General features: G+C 43.9%; 1 protein-coding gene across 1 annotated transcript; it reads right to left on the bottom strand.

The window, feature by feature from the left end:
* Positions 1-2,372: 2,372 nt before the first annotated feature.
* LOC136749444 (radial spoke head protein 6 homolog A) lies at positions 2,373-9,304 on the bottom strand. Its single transcript, XM_066703748.1, has 7 exons — positions 8,987-9,304; positions 6,917-7,145; positions 5,854-6,171; positions 4,264-4,716; positions 3,130-3,274; positions 2,916-3,033; positions 2,373-2,771 (listed from the first exon to the last, which is right to left on the bottom strand). The coding sequence occupies exons 1-7, from the start codon at positions 9,082-9,084 to the stop codon at positions 2,534-2,536; spliced, it is 1,599 nt and encodes a 532-aa protein (XP_066559845.1). The 5' UTR covers positions 9,085-9,304; the 3' UTR covers positions 2,373-2,533.
* Between the last annotated feature and the right edge of the window lie 11,692 nt (positions 9,305-20,996).

The following is a 20,996-nucleotide window of genomic DNA, read 5'->3' as shown; positions in this document are numbered from 1 at the left end:
AAGATTGTACTGCCTGATGATACTGCTACTACTACTATTTAAGTGAGGGAGAAACAGGGTGACAGAGAGATTGTGGGATACATGTAGGAAAGAGGGTGAGGGAGAGATGAACAGAGGGGGTGGGAGGGAAAAGGGAGAAAGCAGGCAACCTCTGTAATTAACTTCTTCACAAAAGCTGAGCTGATTACTGAATGATAATCTGCCAACACACACACACACACAGACTGTAATGCGACTGCATAAACTGACATGAACTAAAATAAGTTGCAGTACATGTGCTTGCTGTGTGTGTCAGAATATGAGTGTCTGTATGCGCATGTGTGTGTGTGTGTGTGTCAGACTGTGGGAGCTGCTGTAGTCCAGTGTGCTGTCTGGCATGGTTCCCACCTTCTTTTGCTGTGCCAGACCCCCCTGCCAATAAACACTGACCTCAGCACAGCACTGACAGCTCCAGACACACAGACCAGCACCGGGCAGCCCTCTCACACTGAGCCAGCACAATTACACACTGCTCTGCACACACTGAGACAGGCGGACAGAGGGACGACAGGGCCGGACAGTATAGGTTGGGTGGAGGGTTCAGTCAGTCAGTGCGTCTGTTGATCAATGTATCGTTTAGTCAGTATCTGTTTGTCAGTGTGTCGGTCAGTATATCCTCTCTCTCTCTCCCCATCGCACATCTCTCCCTCTATCACCTTCTCTCTCTCCTTTCCCTTTTTGCCTGTTCCTTCTCTCCCTCCCCCACTCTCTCATCCCTCTGCCCACCCCCCTTTCCTCCCTCCCTCTCTCTCTTTAATGGTCTCTGCAGACTTTAAGTATTCTGTTCCTCTTTCTCTAGCGTTCTGTCTCTCTCTCTCAGTAGTGAGATCTAAGTCAGACACGTTTAACCCCTCACTGCCGAATCGTTACCAACACACGCACGGCCAGAGACACACAATCACGGTCAGTTAAACACACATGCACCATAACACACACACACACGTACACAGCCCTCCCTCTAAGCTGCGCAGGTCTGAATGTGTTGCATTAGTGTTAATGGTTATTGTTAATGACTGTGGCAAAACAAGTTAATTTTATTTTCAGCAGTAAAGGCAATGACAGGAGAGAGAGAGAGGGAGGGGATTGGATAGAAAGAGAAAGAAACAGAAGGGGCTGTGGAAGAGTGCAATGGATGGAGAGAGAGAGAAAGAGAGAATGATGGAGGGAGAGAGAGAGTGCAATGGAAAAGAAGCCCCAGGTCTCAGTGGGAGAGTAATGTACTGGCAAATTGATTACACACTGAGCTGAGAGAGAAGAGGGGGTGAAGAGGGAAGGGAGGGAGGGGGAACAGAGGGTTGGAGGGAGAAAGGAGAATAGATAGAAAGGAGGTAGGAGAGATGGCGAGATGGAGAGAGAGAGGAGATAAAGAGGGAGGGAGAGGGAAGGAGTGAGTTTGGTGTCACTAATGGATTTGAACCTGGAGCCAATTATGCCATAAAACCTCTGCAGCTGGAAGGCCCACACCTGGGAAGGAGGAATGTAGTGCACACCTGAGAGAACAGGGAAGCGGGGAAGAGAGATAGGAAGAGGGAGAGAGAGAGAGATACGGAGAAAGATGGAGGGATATGGTGGAGAGAGGGGGCGTGGGAATACAGAGGGAGAGAATGAAGGGGCAGAGGGGTTGGGGGAGGGAGAGAGATGGGGAAGGGGAGGAAGGGAGGGAGAGAAGGGGGAATGATGGAGAGATGAGTCTGATGCTAACAGTCATGCTCTACTGATGGACTGAATCATTTATGACACAGAGAGAGAGAGAGAGAGAGAGAGAGAGAGAGGAGGTGAAGGTGAGTGAGGGAGAGGGAGAGAGGAAGGGATGGGGGAGAAAGAGAGAGAGCGGTAGCCAGGCGTGCTGCGATTTACTGAGGGAGGGAGAGAGGATGAACACTGCTCTATAATTCATCACTGGCAGCATGGAGGGAGGGAGGGAGAAATGTTTTTGTTACAATGCTTCTGGAGTTTAATTTGTTTCTAATTCTAGGCCGGGAGTAATAAAATATAAGAAAATATAAGAAAACACGCACACACACGACCTAAACAAAGCAAAATACAAAATGCATTCATCCCCCACATAATATGTGCTGCACAGCGACTGAAATATAGGAAAGAAAGGGGACAGAAAGTAATAACGGAGGAGGCGAACGGTGAAGAGAACACGGAAGGGCGGTGTAGCACTCTCCTGCCCTCTGCTGTTAGACCTGGGGAATTACACACAACGCAAAAGACTGGTGTGGTCTCAGTGTCACTCGGTCAATGTTGTGAGGTGACGGCAGTCTACCCTGTGTAAGCTGTGTTCAGCTCCTTGTTGAGCATGTGAAGCAAATTCTGAGAGAGAGAGGTGTTTTTTATTTCATTTTATTTGTTCCGTAAAATATAATGATGTTCACAGGACCGTGCACAGTTTCAGTCCTTATCTCTCATCTCTCTGTCTCTTTTCTCCCACCACACCCTCCCTCTCTCTCCTCTCCCCCTCAATCCTACTACTCCTCCTCTGCCCCTCTCAGTCATCTTCCTCCTCCTCCTCCTCCTCTCCCTCCAGCTCCTCGGTCTCCTCCTGCGCTGCTCTCTGCTCCTCCAGTGCGGCCTGTAGGGCCTGCTCCTCCTCCACAGTGGGGTCGAGTGCCTCCGTAATCTCGGGGCCACTGGGGTACTCTCGTTGGGGGGGCGGGGGCACCGGGGGGGTGTAGCTCTCCCCCTCAAACTTCTGACCCCAGCCGATGTAGAAGTTCTCAAACTTCCTGAGAGAGGGAGAGGGGGATCAGGCTCTTGGATAGGATGGAGGTGCAGAGATAAGAACAGGGTGACAGAGAGAGACACAGGGAGACAGAGGGAGAGTCACAGTGAGAGACAGGGACAGACGGGGATTCAGAGGGCTGTCTTACTTGCCGGTGGCAAAGGCGTAGGCCCCGGGCCACAGGTTAGAGCGCAGCACGGCGATCGCGAACTGCGGGATCAGCGAGGACGACACACACGTGCTCCAGGGAGGGGTGCCATTCACCTCTGACAAACAGGAGACACACATTAACACATCACTCAACACAATCACCCTATTATTGCATAGTGCCCAGACTGGAGACAGCACTGTGGGGGTCTCACCTGCATCCTCGGACAGGGGGGTGAGAAGAGGGGGTCCCACCTCAGGCTCGGGCTCGTCGGGCTCCTCCTCCTTCTCTTCCTCCTCCCCCTCTTCCTCCACATCCTCCTCCGGCTTCTGGGCCAGGTTCACCCACACACAGCGGCCCTGGGGGAGAGACAGGGGTGTACAGTACAATGTACATACACAGTGCCCAGTGGGTCTCTAGAGCATTGGTTCCCAATTGGCGGAACCCATTTCTTTAAGACCCAGGGCTGACTCGCTCATTGAGCAAGTCTGTGCAACCACAGTTTCAATACTTGGTTGCAAATCCTTTGCAGTCAATGACTGTCTGAAGTCTGGAACCCATAGACATCACCAGATGTTGGGTTTCTTCCCTGGTGATGCTCTGCCAGGCCTGCACTGCAGCTGTCTTTAGTTCCTGCTTGTTCTTGGGGCATTGTGCCTTCAGTTTTTTACCTTCAGCAAGTGAAATGCTGCTCAATTGGATTCAGGTCAGGTGATTGACTTGGACATTACAGAACATTCCACTTCTTCACCTTAAAAAAGTCTTGGGTTGCTTTCGCAGTATGCTTCGGGTCATTGTCCATCTGCACTGCGAAGCGCCGTCCAATGAGTTTTGAAGCATTTGGCTGAATCTGAGCACATAATAGCCCTAAACACTTCAGAATTCATCCTGCTGCTTTTGTCAGCAGTCACATCATCAATAAATACAAGGGAACCTGTTCACTTGGCAGCCATACATGCCCATGCCATAACATGCTTCATTACCATTAATTAAATTGTGAGTTTCAATACGGAGTTGCATACGCCATTGGTGGCGTACAGAGCCAAACTAATGGCAATTGTGTCTCTGTCCAAATATTTATGGACCTAACTGTATTTTCAGGTATCTGTGTTGGTAGGACTACAGAAAAAAAGTATTTAACGTGTATCCAATCCAGCAAAAATCCAGTAGGCTAACAAACAATCCAGGTAGAGAGATGGGAAAAGTAAAACAAGAAAAAGGCACGAAGAAAATCACAGAAAAGTTAAAAGTTACAAAATCATAATAAAATAGTGATCACAATAATAAAAGAATTGCAAAAAAACATTTCTAAACGTGTGGTCAGTGGCCAGTGCGTGTGGGGTGGTACCTGTGGCAGGATATGCTGCGTGTGGTGGACCCAGCTGGACAGGGTCTCAGCCAGCTCAGGCACGGGAATGCCCTCGAAGTCGGGGTTCTCCTCATAACCATCCCGCGCTGCGCCCTCCTCCTCTTCCTCGCCTTCCTCCTCCCCAAACTGGTAGAACCCCAGTGGGCTGACCTGCGTGCCGGCAGAGATACGGGCGATCTGGGCGCGCAGGAAGTTGGCCTCATTGCCGGGGAAGGGTGGGTAGGTGACCACAGGCGCGTCTAGCCGGCCAGTGAGCAGGTGACGCACTTGACGGGCGATGGTGATCTGAGCTGGGGTGACGGGTGGCAAGCGGACCCAGGACCGGCCCGGCTCGCTGCACACAAAGTAGCAGAACTTGTTGGTGCCGGAGCCGTTCTGCTCCCTGGGCACCACCGGGGGGGGCCTGTAGGAGGACTTGGGCAGAGGGTCCATCTGAGAGAGGAAGGGGGAGAGAGAAAGAGGGGAGACAGAGAAGACGGAGAGGAGAGGGTGGGGAGGGGTTCAACATTAGGTGCATTTACACTGAAGGATCAAATGCATCGGTACATTTGATCAGGATCAGTGGTGTAGTGTCTACACTGCCATTTGATCAGGTTTAACTGTCAGCCACCACATCTTCGCATGCTCACTAGCATGTACGTCCCAACTTAATTATATGCATATATTAAATTAGACAGGGCTGTACCAAAAACAGGGTGTCATGGTGGTGCGGTGGTTAGCACTGCTGCCTTACAGCTCCAGGGGTCCTGAGTGTTTGGCTCAGGGTATCTATCTGTGTGGAGTTTGCATGTTCTCCCCGTGTCCGCGTGGGTTTCCTCTGGGTACTCCAGTTTCCTCCCACCATCCAAAGACATGCGGGATAGGTTCATTGGCTATGCTAAATTGCCGTGTGTGTGTGTGCCCAGCGACGGACTGGTGTCCCATCCTGGGTGTGTTCCTGCCTTGTGCCCTATGCTTGCCAGGAATGGCTCCAGCGTCCCCCGCAACCCACGTAGAAAAGCGGTTTTGAAAATGGATGGATGGATATATCTTATTATAACTATATTATTATCTTATATATATATTAACTTATTCTAACAAGTAAAACCAAAGCACTTGCATATTTTTTCACAACCAAAGCATTATAAATGAAAATACAATTATATATTTTTGCTACATAAAATAACAAGCCATTTAGTGTTCATTGTAAAAATTATTTATTTATAATGAGGGAAGTAGGGAAGTGCTCTATTATCTGCTTCACTGATGCAAAGGGTGTTTGTCTCCTGCCTGCCTTTAAATAAACGCCACCGCAGTGCATGCTGGAACTTGAGCCGGTTGAACATCCAGGATCAAATGCCGCCGATGCATTTGAACCGGATCAGAAATGGCAGAGTAAACGCCATTTTTGTAAACGCCAGCTTTGCTGTGAAAGCTGAAATTGCTGTGATATCCACTCCTCACTGTGCTCCCTCTCTCAGTGCTGCCTCATCATGTCACCATCTTCCTGGTTCCCATTTGTTGCTATATACTCTCTCTCTCTCTCTCCCAAATCCCCCCGAACCCCAATCTCTCTCCTCCCCCCTTCACCTCCTCTTGTCCCTCTCCATCCTCCTGGTCCACCCTGGCCTCGCTGCCCTCCCTCTCCTCCTCTTCTCTGTTGCCGCCCTCATCCTCCTCCTCCTCTGCCTCCTCCTCCTCTCCCTCGCGGTATTCCACCTCGGCCACCAGGTAGCTGCCATGTGTGCCCAGCACCTTGCCCCAGAGCCGGCAGCGCTGCAGGGGCTGTGTGTCCACCAGCTGCTTCAGTGCCAGGAACACCCGTTGTGTCTCCTCTGTGCCCAGACCCACCCCGGCCTGCTGCAGGAAGAATGCCAGCTCTGCAACGTTGGGCAGAGGGGTCTCCACCTGGGGGAGAGAGCAGTAAAGGAGGGGAGGAAAAGGGTGATAGAGGGAGAGAGGGGGGGGGAAAGCTGAGATGAATATAAACCAGGAGAATAAGTCGGCCCTGCATCCCCTGAGAAACAATACACTGTGTAGTCTGTCATTATTATTGCCTCGTCATCGCGCGGAGAGGCATGGTACTAGTTAGGGATTATGTCAATCTGGAGGTCCACCAGAACTGGCCAATACAAGATCTGGGGGAGCTCAGGATCCCGTGATGGGACCCACCTCCGGGGACGGCCATCTCCCCCTGCTGGAGCCCGAGTCCAAGATCTTTTAACTACTTTTAATGAATGATTGTTTTTAAAATGATTTGAAAAATGAATTTTAATTGTTTTTAAAGAATTAGTTGATTTTAAATGCACTTGTTTCGTTTTTTTTTTTGGTTGTTCTGTTCTGTTATTTTGTCAAATACATTGGCCGTTTGGTTTTTAATTTTAAATGCATCAGATTGTTTTGTTTTTGTTTTTTATTTTTTGTTTTTATTTATTTTTTGATTTATCTGATGCATTTTCAGTTACTTTCAATGTATTTGACTTTTTTTTGTTGGTTTGGCAGTTTGCCTTTTAAATTTTTTTTGAATGTTTTTATTATTTTGAAATGTAAAATAATCTAATAAAACAGTATTATTATTGCCTCTGCCCCTCTAATTCCTGTCTCTGTCATTATCCATGTCCATCTCTGTCATCTCTGCCCTACCGACACTCACCAGCTCATCCTCGTGCTCGGCGTCATCGCCCCCCCTCCGGAGGAAGAGCCCCCTCTGCTCCTGAGCCAGCGGCAAGCCGGGGGGGGTCTCGGGCTGGTCGCGCAGGGTGCCCTGGCGGTGCTGTAGGCTGCTCCTCTTCACATCAGCACTCAGGGTCTCCAGCATGTCCACTGCGCTCTCTGGCCGCTCACTCAGGACACGGGACAGCACTGCGGACAGGTGGTCATAGCTGAGAGAGAGAGAGAGAGAGAGAGAGTTCAATAGTGGGGCTGCTGAGTGGGAGGGGGGCAGTTGTTAGTGTTGTTTATTCCAAGGGAGGGAGGATTTTAATGGGAATCATGAATGTTTTATTGACGTCTATCTTCCTGCTTCTTCTGGTTTTATTCATTTTTATTTGTATTAGTAGCCTATTAATTATTATATACAGACGGGTGACAAATTAAAGTAAAAACCAACATAGTGTCGCAGTAAGGTGTTGGGCACCATGGGCCGCCAGAACAGCTTCAATGCGCCTTGGCAGAGAGTCTCTGAACTCTACTCGAGGGATGAACACCATTCTTGCAAAAGATATTCCCTCATTTGTTGTTTTGATGATGGTGGTGGAGAGCGCTGTCTAACACGTTGGTCCAAAATCTCCCATAGGTGTTCAACTGGGTTGAGATCTGGTGACTGCGAAGGCCATAGCATATGATTCACATCATTTTCATACTCATCAAACCATTCAGTGAGCCTTCGTGCCCTGTGGATGGGGGCATTGTCATCCTGGAAGAGACCACTCCTATCAGGATAGAAATGTGTCACCATAGGATGTGATCACTCAGAATAACTGTGTAATGATTTGCAGTAACCCTTCCCTCTAAGGGGACAAATGGACCCAAACCATGCCAGGAAAATGCCCCCACAGCATAACAGAGCCTCCGGACCCCCTCACTGTAGGGGTCAAGCAGTCAGGCCTGTACCGATCTCTTGGTGTCACCACACATGCACTCGCCAAACTTGTCAAGACTATATGCTGAAGTCTTGACTCATCTGACCAGTGCCTATGGTATTTGCAGCACTGAACTCTCAAAAGTTCATTTGTCTTTGTAATGAGGAGTTTCTGCACTGCAACCCTACTATAATATCCCTCTCTGTTGTTCTCGACGGACTGTTCTAGCCGACACAGTCTGATCACGTCCTGCATTGACATTTTCTTCTGTTTTTCCTTACACAAATTTCCCATAGATCTAAATGCAGATATAACTTTAGTCACTGTTCCTATTGAAACACTGTCCAGTTGAGCGTCTTTGTGACTGAAGCTCCTGCCATTCATACCCCAATAATGACCCCTCTTTCAAAGTCACTTAGATCCTTTCCTCTTGCCATCTTGATCCAAAATCGAGGTCAGCTGGGCCTGCTCAGCATTTGTATACATGCCACAGAGCATGACAGTATGTTAATTGCTTAATTGTATCATGCAGTACACCTGTTTGGAGGAATCTGCATTCGTTATGTTCCTCCACTCATTTATTCAGGTTTTTCCTTGAATTTGTCACCCATCTGTATATATAATCATATTCACGGCTTGAAAATGTTTTAAAGATTACTAGTTGTCATTTTTTAATGTTTTAAAGATATATTATTCTTGTATATTATTCATTATTATTTATTTTAATGATGTTTAATGTATATATTTAATTTGTATTTACTTAATTATCTATGAATATATATGTTCTTGTTTTTATGTATCGCCTGTATCTTACATGGTTTGGCAATGCCAAAGACAGATTTCATGCCGATAAAGTCCCATTTGAATTGAATCGACTGGAGACAGAGAGTCAGGACATACAGAGCTGCGGACAGGTGGTCATAGTTTCTCGGCCTGTTTTTCCTCTTAGTCCTGTTCTTGAGCTCAGGATCTGTCTGTAGACGTTTTGGCAAATCTGGTAGAACTTAGTCATGCCAATAGTGTTTTTGAATTTGACTCTGAGAGACACAGCTGCAACACATACGCACCAATAACGCACCGTGTTATACACACAACACATGACAATGATAATGACACAATTATTTATTACAGGCACGACTCACAGGTTGAGGCCGCTGCTGGGGCTGCTCTGAAGCAGGAACGTCTTGGCGCTGCGAACCGCCGACTCCCGCGGGCTCAGCACGTCCTCCGGGTCGCCCATCTCCAGCGCAGACGAGCCGCCACAAGGACTCGGGGGACCCGGCTCCGACACCGACACAAATAGGACGAATCCCGCTTGAATTGTTTCGATTATGGATGTATTGCTTGGTATTGTTGTTGCTTATCGATGGACTATCGGTAGGTACTTGTATCCAAACTGAACTCTTGCAACAGCCGCCCGTCCACCCGGCAACCGCTGCAACACAGCACGCCGTCGTTAGGGTAATCAACCGTTGCCACGCGTACTATGTCATAGATGCACACAGAATGGTGACGCCATCAAGTCCTCAGACGTGGTAGAAACGCGTCGAATTCATATCGGTGCGCTGCGTTACTTAATGATAACATGTCAATTCATTAAAGACACTTTTATTTAAACAAAAAAGTAGTTTAATACAATTATATTCTCCAATTAAACAAACTAATTCAGACACACTTTAAAATAAAAAAGAGCAAAAACTAAACTGTCTAAGCATATAAAAAATAAAGGACCCTCCAGCCTCTGCCTCTGGTTTGTGTCTATAAGTGTGTGTGTGTGTGTGTGTGTGTGTGTGTGTGTGTATGGCCGGGTTAGTGTGTATATGCATCAGTGTGTGTGTGTCAGATTGCTTGTAGGTGTATGCATTTGAGTCTGTATGTGTGTGTGTGTGTTTGGCGATGATTGTACACAGTCGTGTGTGTGTGCGTGTTTTCTACCTATGTACATAGCTATCAGCAGAGTTAGGTTTAAATTAATTAGATTTTTCAACAACTCCTGAACCTGTAAACAAAACAGAGCTACCTGAGGACAATACCAGACCAAGTGCTCCAATCATTCTCTCTTCACAGCAGAATGACGCTTGTTGCCCCATATATATATGACATTCTATTGGTTGCCAGAATTATATATAATAAATTAAAAGATTGAAGTGTTGAATCAAGCGTTATCTTTTGTGTCAATTCCTAGATCAAGCGCCATGGAATTGGGACAACAAAAATGTCTTACCAGTTACTCTGTACCCTGTATGGCGAAGCTGTTAACATTTTGGTCATCAAAAGAATCTGATATATTTTTCTGTTTATTGAAATGTAGCCAATTCTGCTCTTTAAAATAAGGCAGACAAACAAGTTCCCTTCCTTCCCCCTCACCCAACCGCCTCCTCCATTTCTGCAGTAGGGCCGCAATTGGTTGGTGGTAATTTTAGTGAGCAGACATTCCTGTATATTTTGTTGAGCTGTAAATGTAACATAATTCCATCATTAGTTTTCATAATATCTTTAAGACCCTTATCAAACATGTTTTCATAAAGATTGTTTTTTAATGTATTGGTATATTTCTTGTTGTAATATCTGTTCAGGCTTTTAGGGTGGGGGAAATTGAAATTGCAACCAACTCTATGGCTTGCTTACAAAAAGGGGATAATTTTACAAAAAACTCTTTCAATGAACAAAAAAAAAGGTCAGTTGCATTCTGAGGGGACGTCCTGCTGCTCCTGCCTCCTCCGCCCGAGGTGGGTGGAGTTGCTGAGCACAAGCGGGAGGAGCCTCTCCAGTCACCCAGGATTGCCATGCTCGAACACCCGTGAAGGCTTCGCCGTTGCCGCTCCCAGAGGGGGAACCATCGCAGCTGCCACTGTTCCCAGAGAGGCTGCCATTTCTCCTGCCATGGCAGTTGCTGCCACTGTGCTTGGAGGGGGCACCACTGCTGCCAGGGACACTTCCCTACCCAGAGATGAAATCCAGATTGGCACTAATTGATCAATCAACCCCAGCCACCTGCTATAAAAGGAGGCCTCAGCCTCACATTGAGAGAGAGTCTAGGAAGCAAGCATGGTGTGTGTTGGTGCTTTATTGGGGAGCCTGTTGGAGCTTACAGTTCCAGTTATGTTACAAGGGCAACATGTCCAGCATCTCAAACCTGCTCCCTGGCAGGTTAACCTGAAGTGAGCTGGCTAAGATTCTGAAAATATGAAATCCTTCCCAATGAATTGACAGCTGACACACCCCCAACAATGACGTGCGTTCCTCGAAGATCCACTATATGTGGGAGCAATCCTAATAAGGCAAGCTTTTCGGTGAGAAAGAATTCATAGAGATTAAAGATTCTTTTCATCATACAGAGGATTATTTATTTGAGCGTTACAGGTTTGGTGGCAAGGGATGATTCATCTAGTTGATTGGGATGAAACATCAGTAATACCACCCGCCACAGTCATGCATTGCCACAGAGCCATAGGCCCTCTGTGTGGCGGTGCTACTGAGCCAGGGGTGCGCTCCTCTTGTACAATGTAGGCAACGCAGAAACTTTGAGCAAATCTGCAGTGTTCGGAAATTGTAATGTATTATTCTTTGTAAGGACTGCATAGATAATACACTATTTTGGTTAATTGCATTCATAACATTTATTTATGCCCATAATGTAGTTGAATTATGTCCACTTTGAGTTTTTGATAGGTGTGGGAATATGGTAATTTAAGAGTGTTGTTAAAACACTGTCAGGGTGATATTTTCAATTAAAAAATAAGTTTATTGTACCAAATACATCATGGATCAGGCTGTGAATAAAAAGATACATAATCAAATCCAGTTTAACACTATATGCTTGAAACCTTGATTTTCAGAGACAACTAAATATCCAAGTTCTCACTCACAGCCAGTTCTTATCCAAAAATAAATTTTCCTTCTCCACCTTGCTCATCTTTAAGCAACTTTATTTCATTACATTTAAATAGGCTGTAAGCAAGATCAAACACAGTACATGTTCCAACAGCCTACAAATAATAGACGGCTAAGTGATTAATATATTTCAGAGTTCTACTTAATATCTGCATGAGTCTGGGATAAATTATATTGAACATCACTGCTTTTTGAGGTCATTGACATTTAAGCAATTAAAAAACAAACAAAAGCATTTAACTTATTTGCAATTGTTTGTCAGGCTTCTTCCAGGGCTTTTGCAGGCGCAGCAGTATTGGCTTTATTGAATATAATGTCCTTTGCCTCATACTCTTCCATGCTGTCAGCTCTTCTGCTGTTTCATCCTCACTCCACCACCCCACTGTTCGCCACCAGAGGTCGTCATCCCCCAAATTCTAACCTGTCCTTCCCATTCAACCAGCTTCACTCATTCCATTAACTTTCCACACCACCATGTGCACCTGCAGTGTTCAGCCTCCAGCCTCATTGGCTCTGCACCTCACATGCCTGTTCCCTGCTTCACTCTGCTCTCTATGTAAACCCCTTTCTCCCTGCATTCAATGCTAAGTCTTGATCTCCCTTGTGTTGTCACTGCTAAGCATTATTCCCAGTTATTACCTGCGCCTTGTCTACGACCTTTGCTTTCCTGCCCCAACTACCGCCTCTTGGATTACCTCTATTGTCTTTTTTGTACCATCGCCCGACCTCCTGCCTGCCCTGTTGACAACTCCTCTGCCTGTTCCTCCGGATCCTGTTTGCCAGCTCTTGACCCTCACCCGTTTCGACTCTTCTCTGCCTTTCTGCACCTGGGTTCTCCCGGCCTGTGCCTAGTCCTCCGTAACATCTGTCCTCACTAACTCATAGTTTTGGCGCCAGTGAGCATTCCTCCACATGCATATAAAAACAGTCTAACAAGTCATTTTGTGCTTGGGGGAATACTATACTGCTGGCACGAGGATCGGAGACCAGTGTGCAGGACCTGGGTGCGTTGAGAGAGAGAATGGTCGATCAAGCAAAGGGATCATGGCCCAGCAACAGCAACAGTAGAGTAAACCTAAAGACGTAGTCACACAGGGCAAGCAAGGTCAGGCGAACAGACTAATTAAGGCAATCCAAGGATCTAAATACAGGCAGGCATGTGATGGGTGATACAGAGGTCGGAACAAAGAGAGGAATGAAGTCTGGGAATCAAGGGGCTGTTGCAGTGACGGAGAGGGCAGAGGTAAGGCGTGTGGAAGGCTGAGAGAACAAAGTGGAAGTAGGCCGGTCAAGGTGAAGGTGAATGGCAATAGCTTGTTTGCAGTCACATGATTCTGATGATGCACGAAATTCAGATGGAGGGCAGGAATTGAAATCCCCTATTATAACAGCCACATCCTTGCTACATGCAGTCCTGATTACACTGTACAAATCAGCATCTTTCTGAATATCTGAGTTTGGTGGCCTGTAACACACTCCTACCGCTAATCCTCCAGATCTCTTGTTCAAAAGTTTCACCCACAAAGATTCTGTTCCGTTACTGGGATCTAATACAAGTTCTTCTGCCTCAATTTCATTTTTTACATATAATGCAACCCCACCCCCTCTTCGATTTTGCCTGTCTCTCCTAAACTGTGTGTATCCTTCCAACTTGTATTCATCCCCATCATTTTCTGCAAGTCATGTTTCTGTCACAACATCATAGTCACATGATAGCACTGTGGTTTCCAAGTCTAACATCTTGTTCCTTATACTCCTGGCATTGAGTTACAAACATTTCAGGACTTTCCTACTAGCTACTAGCAGTTTCCCTTGGTTTTCTTTCCTTAGAGGAACATCTCCCATTGTCAGAGCTCCCTGCCCCCTGATCACTAGTTTAAATGATCAATTTCACTGCACATACACTCTCCCAATGCATTAGCCCCCCTTCTGTTTAGATGTAGACTGTCCGGTTTGTACATGTCCCATCTATCCCAGAAGAAAGACCAATGCTCCATAAACCTAAACCCCTCTTCCTTACACCAAGCTTTCAACCACGTGTTAAACTTTCTAATCTCTGCCTGTCTCCCTGGCCTGGCACGTGGTACTGGAAGTATTTCAGAGAAAACTACCGTGCCTTATCAAAGATGGAGATGATGTTACACTGGACACGAACCATGCTTACTACTTCCAAGTCCAGGCACAGCTTCACATTGTGGTGTGAAACTCTAATGACATTTTTGTTGAAAGAATTATACCTGATATGGACTTTTGGGATGATGTGATTCCCAAAGTAGAGAATTTTTTCAGAAACGGTATCCTTCCAGAAGTGTTGGGACAGCAAGTTACAAAATAACATGTTGACATGACATGACTAAAGGACACTAGCTCACATCAGCTCAGGCACTTGATTCAGTCATATTTTGCAAATGAAAAACACTGACAAACATGAATGTATCTTTTTTTTGGCAATCAGATGTTTATTGAGAAGATTAAATTATACAACAAAAGGTATTAGTGGTTTCGTATTTACAAGAACTAAAACAGTGTACACTTTGTAAATTGGATTACATTTCATTAAAGTCCAAACTTTTAAGACCTAGGGCTAAATACAAACAAAGCTACTGTGGCATATTGCAGAGCATTGCTCTTTTATATCTTCTTGTGTTTGCACTGATTTTAATCTAGATCAACTATCCTTCGTCTAACCTAACTTTTACCAACCATGAGCCGTTTATATGCCATGTTCCTCTAGGTTTCGTAATTTCTTACTCCAGTGGGACCACAGACTCTCATAAATTTGACAAGGCACAGCAAATAACTCCAATCTTATCAATCAATGTCACTGACTCGCCTGGTTTTGTTGCCATGTGTTTGATGGGCATGGCCCTACTTTGCAGAATCTGATATTTCCTTCTAACTAATCCAATAACCCTTTCGACATGAATATGCACATTAACTATTTTTCTAGTTTGTTCCACCTGACAACTGTCTTTTCCCCTTAGTGAATGCAGGTATCTTTAGGGAAGCACAGTAGGATCCTACACTACCCCCAACATTAAACCCACGGTCTGCTAGAACAATATCTCCAGGTAACAGGTTTTTTAGGAGGTCATTCTCTTCAGTAATCTGTTTATCACTAACTCTTCCTCCCCAAGCAGGAGATATGTAAGAGACATACCCTTGGGGAGCAACACCAATCAGAAACTTCACAGTGTGGTGATGCTTATAGTTTGACCATGTTTGTGCTCTAGCAAGCAAATTAGAAGGTCTTTCGATAAATATTTCAAAACAGTCTATGATCACAGCAACTCTACATCCAAATGCTTGCCTAAATGCCATTGGCATTGTGGCTTGAAGTACATGTCGTTCTGGACACTCAATTAAAAACTCCAATCTCTCATGAAGTATGTCAATTAACTTGTGCCAAACTCTAGAAACAGTGGAGTAAGAGACGTTGAACCTGAAAGCCAAATCTTTTAGAGGAAGGTTTAGTCTCAACCTCAGCAAAACTAAAATTACCTGTTCAAGCACAGACAAATGGCCACAGGTGATATAAGGCTCACACAGCTGAAAAACCTGCATTAAAACTAAGAAGTTGGGAAGTCCAGTGTAAAAGACTCAAGAGTCTGAAAAGACTCTTGGCTAAACTGTGTGTCCAGTGCTTTAGTCCTAAGATCACCCAGCTCTGTTGTGGTTTGCTTCAGAACATCTTCCATCCTCTCAATGTCATCCATGGTTAGGTCTGTCTGGCATCCTGCCTCTGCATACAATATATGGCAGTTGGGAGAGGGATTAGTTATTCAAATTACTCTTCAAATTATTAATGATGTGAATTGTTGTCTAGTTCTACTTCTTAGTTGTCAACATTCTTACAAAGGTTCAAGTTATCTGGTCCAATGTATATGTTTATACACTTGTTTAACCAGGTGAGTTCATAGAGAATTTAGTTATCTATTGTGTAAACCTAATTCAAAGTTGACATGCATTATTTGTTGTCAGAATCACATCTGCCTTATACAACTATAATACTGGCAACACTTATTAATACCATTACTTTACCTTCGATCATGTAACATCTCTGTGTTGTCCTCTGGCTCTGGGTTCTCAGCTGACTCTTGGAGATCTAGCAAGGCCTCTGCACCTTCTGCGTGTCTATGTTGATTGTCTCCTCTCCTCTCGTATACGCGATGCTTCTGACTTGGGCTTACCTTTCTGATAACCGAGGATAACGGTAGGAGCCCAGTCTACAGACTCAACGTCGTTTAATGCACCAGGGCACCCCAAAGAGAACAACACCGTAGCAATAAGGCTGCACCCTGCAAAACACTTTTTAGTTAGCTTTGCTAATGTTACGTATTTTTGTTCAGTTACAGGGGTAAAAACTGTTGTAATACAGTGGGTTATAGTGAATAGTTTCTCCTCTCTAACGATTGAACATGACTTGGAACTTAAACTGATTTATTCCCGTATCAGCATCAACTTAAAATGTGGATGTGTAAGAAAAAAAACACAATAAAAAAGGGAACATTTAAAATGAAGAATATTGCCCAACCAGTTAAAATCAGTTTAGTTTTAATATGCCATATAGATGAATATAGCAAAGGTCCAAATCCTGCATTATGATTGGCCAGAGCGAAATAGAGTGACATCACTGCCTTACTGTAACATGGCGCATTGTGACACATGTGGTATCCATGACAACAACTTTAGAATGCTTCACATGTATTCTAATGGTCAACCAGTCAATACAGAGAGAGCCACGCCTTCTCATTGTTAACCAGACCATACAGAGAACCTAAAGAGTGCGCCAAGATGTGTAGAGATTTTGTAACACAGAAAGTTAAAGACTTTTTTGGCAAATTAGAAAAAAAACGGGCCCAGATGGCTATAGAAGAACCCATGGAGATTGATTTTAAATTTCCTGTAGATGTGGAAATGTAGACTGTGGCTCCCCAGGCTATTCCACTCAAGTACAAGTCCAGGAGAAGATGGAGCCACAGAATGCACCCATACTGACACCGTTAACTGGGCATGGTCCTCTCCTTCAAGGCCAGGTCCATCTGCTGGCCTCCCTCCTCCGTCCCCGAGGCTGTGCTGCTGGAGGCTCAGCCGGAGGGCTTCACAGAGGAGGAGGAGATGAAGATCTCGACCTCACTGTGGAGGCAGACAACAGCTTCCTCCTCTCCTTCAAGGCCAGGTCCATCTGCTGGCCTCCCTCCTCCGTCCCCGAGGCTGTGCTGCTGGAGGCTCAGCCGGAGGGCTTCACAGAGGAGGAGGAGATGAAGATCTCAACCTCACTGTGGAGGCAGACAGGAACCTCCTGCCTTTTTCCAAGTCCAAGTGTATTCGACCCATGCTTTCTCTTTTGATGATGCCTTTTGGATTTCCTTGATTGTCTTGTTCGTTCGATCACCTGACCTGACCACTCCACTACGCCTCTTGCCTAGCCCTATTGTACCATGCACCGGATTCCTGACCCTCAATCAGTTTTCTGACATATTCCCACTACCTGCACTTCGATCCCCTTCTCTCCTGTCAATTGTGATCCCCAAGAGTGACAGAGGGGGCGAGGGCTTCCTGGTGATGGCCTCTGCACTGCCTAACACCATTCAGCGGGCTACACCTCCCAGATCCAGGCACTAGGCATGTGCATGGGGCCCATGCTGCGAGGCTTCCTGCAGCAGAAGCAGAGTGCCTGTTTGGGGCAATAAATAGGAAAACCAAATGAAAAATCAAATCTCTAATATAACAGTAAATATATATATATTTTGTGGTTCTTGTTTTCCATCTTTGTTATTCAATTTTCTTGAACTGGTTTGATTACAAATGCATCCAACTATGTGTCCACAACCTGATTTTTAAAGGGGAATTTAAAAAAAAAGTTTTTTACAGTTCATTTCACACCTTTCATTTTATTTGTGTGTGGGGGGAGAGGGTTGGGATGGAACTGAACGAGCCTGTATTTACAAAAATCTCGGATATACTTTTTATGCCTTCCTAGCACATCCTGCCCCGATTCTTCTAACTTGTTGCAAGATTCCATTTTGTAGTAAACATTTCAGTTAACGTAGCACTAATTATGTTGTCATGTGCAGTAGGGTAGGCAATGCTCCAGGTTTGCTGGCTCCGGCTCCGGAGTGGCTCCAGAGTCTCAGTTCTAGCTCCAGGCCGGCTTAAATCAAATGGTGACATTTGCAAAAGTCAACACTGAGATCATTTGAAAAAACTCCTCCCCTGAACCCATATGAGTACTTTTACAAGTATGTGCCAGCTGAGATGATGGTTCCCAAATTTTCTGAGTGGTGCCCCCCCAAAAACATTTGAGTCACAGCTCATTCCCCACCCCCCCATGTCTCACACCGTCATATTTATATTAACATTTCTTTTTTTGAAAGCCCTAATGCTTAACAAGGATGAATACACTTTAATACTTGTTTGCATTTCACTTTTCACAATTTTATTTGTTCATTTACATTGGGATCTCTCTGCATGAACCTATTCTTACTCCATCTAGTGCTGCTCACTCAAATTAATGAGACGGGTGAGCCTGAAGATACATTAACGAGCCTCTTTCCATTTCATACAATTTTACCCATTTTATATATATTTTCAACTATTCGGTCTCATCCCTAATTATATATATATATTTCTATGTTAATGCGTTTCCAAAATATTGTAGCAGATTCCTGGCAAGCTCATTTCCCACGACTCAATTACATTTTGGAGCTGCAAGTTATTCTTATGTATTTATTTTACCGTAATTATCACCTCACATGCTGTGTATTTTGGTCTGAAACTACCAATTAGTGGCTTTAACAGACGCTGCTATCTGACAATCCACTATTCTCATTGGACTGAATCTCATTGACTGGATATGAAAGAGTCCAATAACTGAGAACTGATTTACACTCTTATTAATCGGGACAGTACAGTTTGTTTTTAATGTGTGTAAGTGTGGAAAAAGTCGTTTTATAGAGATAGGTAGATGCAAAAGAAATACGATTATCCAATCATGCGCCCCACAGTTTGGGAACCACTTTTTCGTGCACAACCAACGAAAACTTAATATAGGCTGAAAGTAGCAAGCTAACCTTAACTGTGAGGGCTGCTACTCGCGTCAAATAGTTAGCTAGAACATTACGTATATTGGTAAATGATTTAGCCTAGGCTACTAAAACAAACACCAAAACTTAACATGAACTGTTAAAAATGTTAGCAATTTATGCTAAAAAGCGATGGAAACCTACACGTTTCTCACCTTGACCATCTTCTTCAGGTATGGATCAATTTTCTGTTCTGATCTCAACAAGTCTGGGCAAGTAGGCACCAATCAGAGGCAGCATTTTATGATGTCATCATGTAGACTTCTCACAAAGTATTTTACAGTATTTTTAAAATACAAAATACAAAACACTAAAGTATTTTGATACAAAATATGAAGCCATTTCAATCAACCCTATCAAATACAAATTACAAAATCCTATTTTGTATTTGAAATAAGTATTTTAAATACATGTATCATAAATACTGCCCATCCCTGTCTCCACACCAGCCACCTCTGTCCCTAGTGAAAGGGTTTTTCATCAGCAGAGGACATTGTGAATGTGCAGAGATCTCATGGACATGCTATTTCTTAAAAAAAACATTCCAGGCTAGAAAAGAGCACAGGCAAAGCCTTAGTTTGTTTATATGAAGAGATTTATTTTATTTGTATTATTCATTCATTTATTTGATTTGGGATTTGTTTTAAAATTTCAATTCAGTTTTGTTATATGACATAAAAGATATATCAAATTCACAAAGAAATGTGCAGCATGAGAAATAATAAAAGGACACTTCTTCATTTATAATTTGTCTTCAATCTCATGCTGTGAAAAAAAAATCGCGAGAAAATCGTATCACAATACCAGTATCGTGAATCATATCGCATCGTGAGTTGAGTGAATCGTTACATGCCTAATACTGAACACTATATTCTGAGATGCATACACTTTATACTGAGACACAAATATATACTGATCACTATGTACCGAGACGCATACACGTTATACTGAACACTACATTGAGACGCATACACTATATACTGAGACACACACATACAGTGAACATTATTGTATGTATTGTATGTCTTACTATAATATACTTACTTACTATTGCATGCATGTCACTATACATATATATATATATATATATATATATATATATATATATATATATATATATATATATACTATATACAAAGACACATACACTATACACAGAGATGCATAGATGTTATACTGAACACTAAATACCGAGACGCATACACTAAATACTGAACACTATATACTAAGATGCACACACTAAATACTAAACACTGTATACTAAGACGCACACACTACATACTGAACACTATATACTACAACATATACTATATACTGAAATGCATTCAATATATACTGAACACTATATACTGAGACTCATACAATATATACTGCGACACACACACACTATATACTAAACCCTATACACTGAGACACTTACAATATATACTCACATTATACACATTATACTAAACACTATATACTGAGATGCATTCAATATATACTGAACACCATATACGGAGACGCACACACCATATACTGAACATTATATACTGAGACACACACATGCTATACTGAACACTATATTGAGATGCATACACTACACACTGAGATACACTATGTACTGAGACCCACACACTATACAATGAACATGATATACTGAGATGCATACAATATATAATTAGACGTATACACTATATACTGAACATAATATACTGAGACACACACTATATTACTGAATATTAAAAAGAGATACATACAATATATACTGAGGCATACACGTTATACTGAACACTACATGTGTGTCTCAGTATATATCTTAAAAATGGTGTTTGTGTGAGCTAATGGGTGTGGACCTGACCGGGAATGTGGCATATCTCAGTATATAGTGATCAGTATATAGTGTGTGCGTCTCAGTATATAGTGTTTAGTATATAGTGTGTGCGTCTCAGTATATAATGTTCAGTATATAGTGTGTGCGTCTCAGTATATAATGTTCAGTATATAGTGTGTGCGTCTCAGTATATAGTGTTCAGTATATAGTGTGTGCGTCTCAGTATATAGTGTTCAGTATATAGTGTGTGTCGCAGTATATATTGTATGCGTCTCAGTATATAGTGTGTGTGTCTCAGTAATGTTTAGTATATAGTGTTTAGTATATAGTGTGTGTGTCTCAGAATAAATTGTATGCATC

The sequence above is a fragment of the Amia ocellicauda genome, chromosome 5 (assembly GCF_036373705.1).
Source record: "Amia ocellicauda isolate fAmiCal2 chromosome 5, fAmiCal2.hap1, whole genome shotgun sequence".
In the NCBI taxonomy this organism is placed as follows: domain Eukaryota; kingdom Metazoa; phylum Chordata; class Actinopteri; order Amiiformes; family Amiidae; genus Amia; species Amia ocellicauda.
Note: the sequence above shows the minus strand (reverse complement) of the source record. Positions and strands in the feature narration are given on the sequence as shown.